General features: G+C 38.6%; 1 protein-coding gene across 2 annotated transcripts in view; it reads left to right on the forward strand.

The window, feature by feature from the left end:
• The first annotated feature begins 247 nt into the window (after nt 1-247).
• The window catches only part of LOC119591940 (sugar transporter SWEET1-like), a 16,764-nt gene continuing 15,434 nt past the window's right edge, over nt 248-1,577 (forward strand). For both annotated transcript variants that reach the window (XM_037940692.1, XM_037940694.1), the window contains exon 1: nt 248-425. In XM_037940692.1, the coding sequence (XP_037796620.1) occupies nt 265-425 (161 nt within the window). In that variant the 5' untranslated portion in view covers nt 248-264. The remainder of the gene's footprint in view (nt 426-1,577) is intronic.

The raw sequence follows: 1,577 nt of genomic DNA on the forward strand, positions 1-1,577 counted from the left end.
AATTAGCAATTTTCAAGCTTTGACTTATAAATAGCATTGTGTCAGTGGCACTAATTATCACCCACTAACATATTCAATTTACCCAGGTGTTCAGCAGATGTGGGAAGGCAGAGTTGATAGTGATAATTATTTTTCACAGCTCAGTCTTGCCACACCAGCTTGACAATAAACTTGCTCATGAAGCAAAGGAACAGGATCCAAAAGCACGGGAATTTACTTCCAAACTTTCACCTCATGCCCTTCCTCCCTTGGCAGAAACAAAATATGGCACTGGAGGAATACAAGGACACAATAGCCACAGTGGCTACCGTAGTGACCATTGTCCAGTTCCTCAGTGGGACGGACATCTGCCGCAAGATTGTCAAACAGGGTTCAACAGGGGAGATCTCAGGGTTCCCCTTCGTAGGTGGTGTCTTCTCGACCAGGTAAGTCTGTAAACCTAACCTGAATGGATGAGTTTATAGTGTTGGATTAGTGGAGATCTTTGTTTTGATAATGTTAGAGGTGGGTTTGCTATAGCTTAGATTGTGTGTGCTGAAAACCGATTAGTCAGGCTGATGTTGAGTGGGTGTGAGGGAAAATGAACAGGACCTCTTAGAGAGTTGGACTTGAATTTTGTTAGTATTTTGATAGCATTGGGAGGAAGATCATGAAAGGCATTCACAGTTGTTAGTTTGACTAATAAATGCTAAGATATCTGTATTTCAACTTATTGGCAATAGACAAGCCAGCTGAAATACACAGAAATTATAAATCTGCAGTGACACTTGGGATCCTGTAAAGATACTAAGAGATTTTAGTCAAGTTACATTATCTTCTAAATAATTTTCTGTAAGAATTGATACCCAATATCCTCAAGCCATGAGGCACCATCCATTTTAAAAAGAATCACAGTAGATAATGTTCATTTATTATTATTGCAGCCGATAGCAATTTTTAGCATGCATAATCTTTCCTCATATTAAGAGAGTCTTTGGTTATTTCTATGTCATACAAAATCAAGGGCAGATTATTTGTCAGAGCTGTTCTCTCTTCCACCTTCATCACCTGTGTTACCTGGACACTTCAGGAGTTACACATACTAAATTAATGCACATACTGAATGGCAACCCACCTATTAAGGGCACCTTAAAAATATAGAGGATGAAACTTGCATAAACTTTTGTTCTTTAAAGCCATTTGGGATCAGTCAAAGTATTTGCTACCTGGTATGTGGTACCCCATTTTGGCCTATCCCAGTTCTGGCTACCATGTTTTGGTCATTCCCAGTGTGAGGTACTCTGGCTTGGCCTATACCAGTACAGGATACCCAAAAGTCACCGGGTAGGAAACACTATGTAAACTAAACATTGCTCCACAATTAAGATGACAAAATCTACACATTTACATTCTTATTTAATATAGACTACTTGACTGTCTATAAGCATTCAAGTTTCCAAACAAAGTGTTTCTCACTCATCAGCTTAACTTTTGGCTCAGCAGAAGAAAATACTTTAAATAGGTGCAGTGCAAAGAAAGTATGTAAATGCTCTAGGCATTTTCTAGGTTAAGTTAGGGAACTTTTTTTGCTTTTTTGA

The sequence above is a fragment of the Penaeus monodon genome, chromosome 29 (genome assembly GCF_015228065.2).
Source record: "Penaeus monodon isolate SGIC_2016 chromosome 29, NSTDA_Pmon_1, whole genome shotgun sequence".
Lineage (NCBI taxonomy): Eukaryota > Metazoa > Arthropoda > Malacostraca > Decapoda > Penaeidae > Penaeus > Penaeus monodon.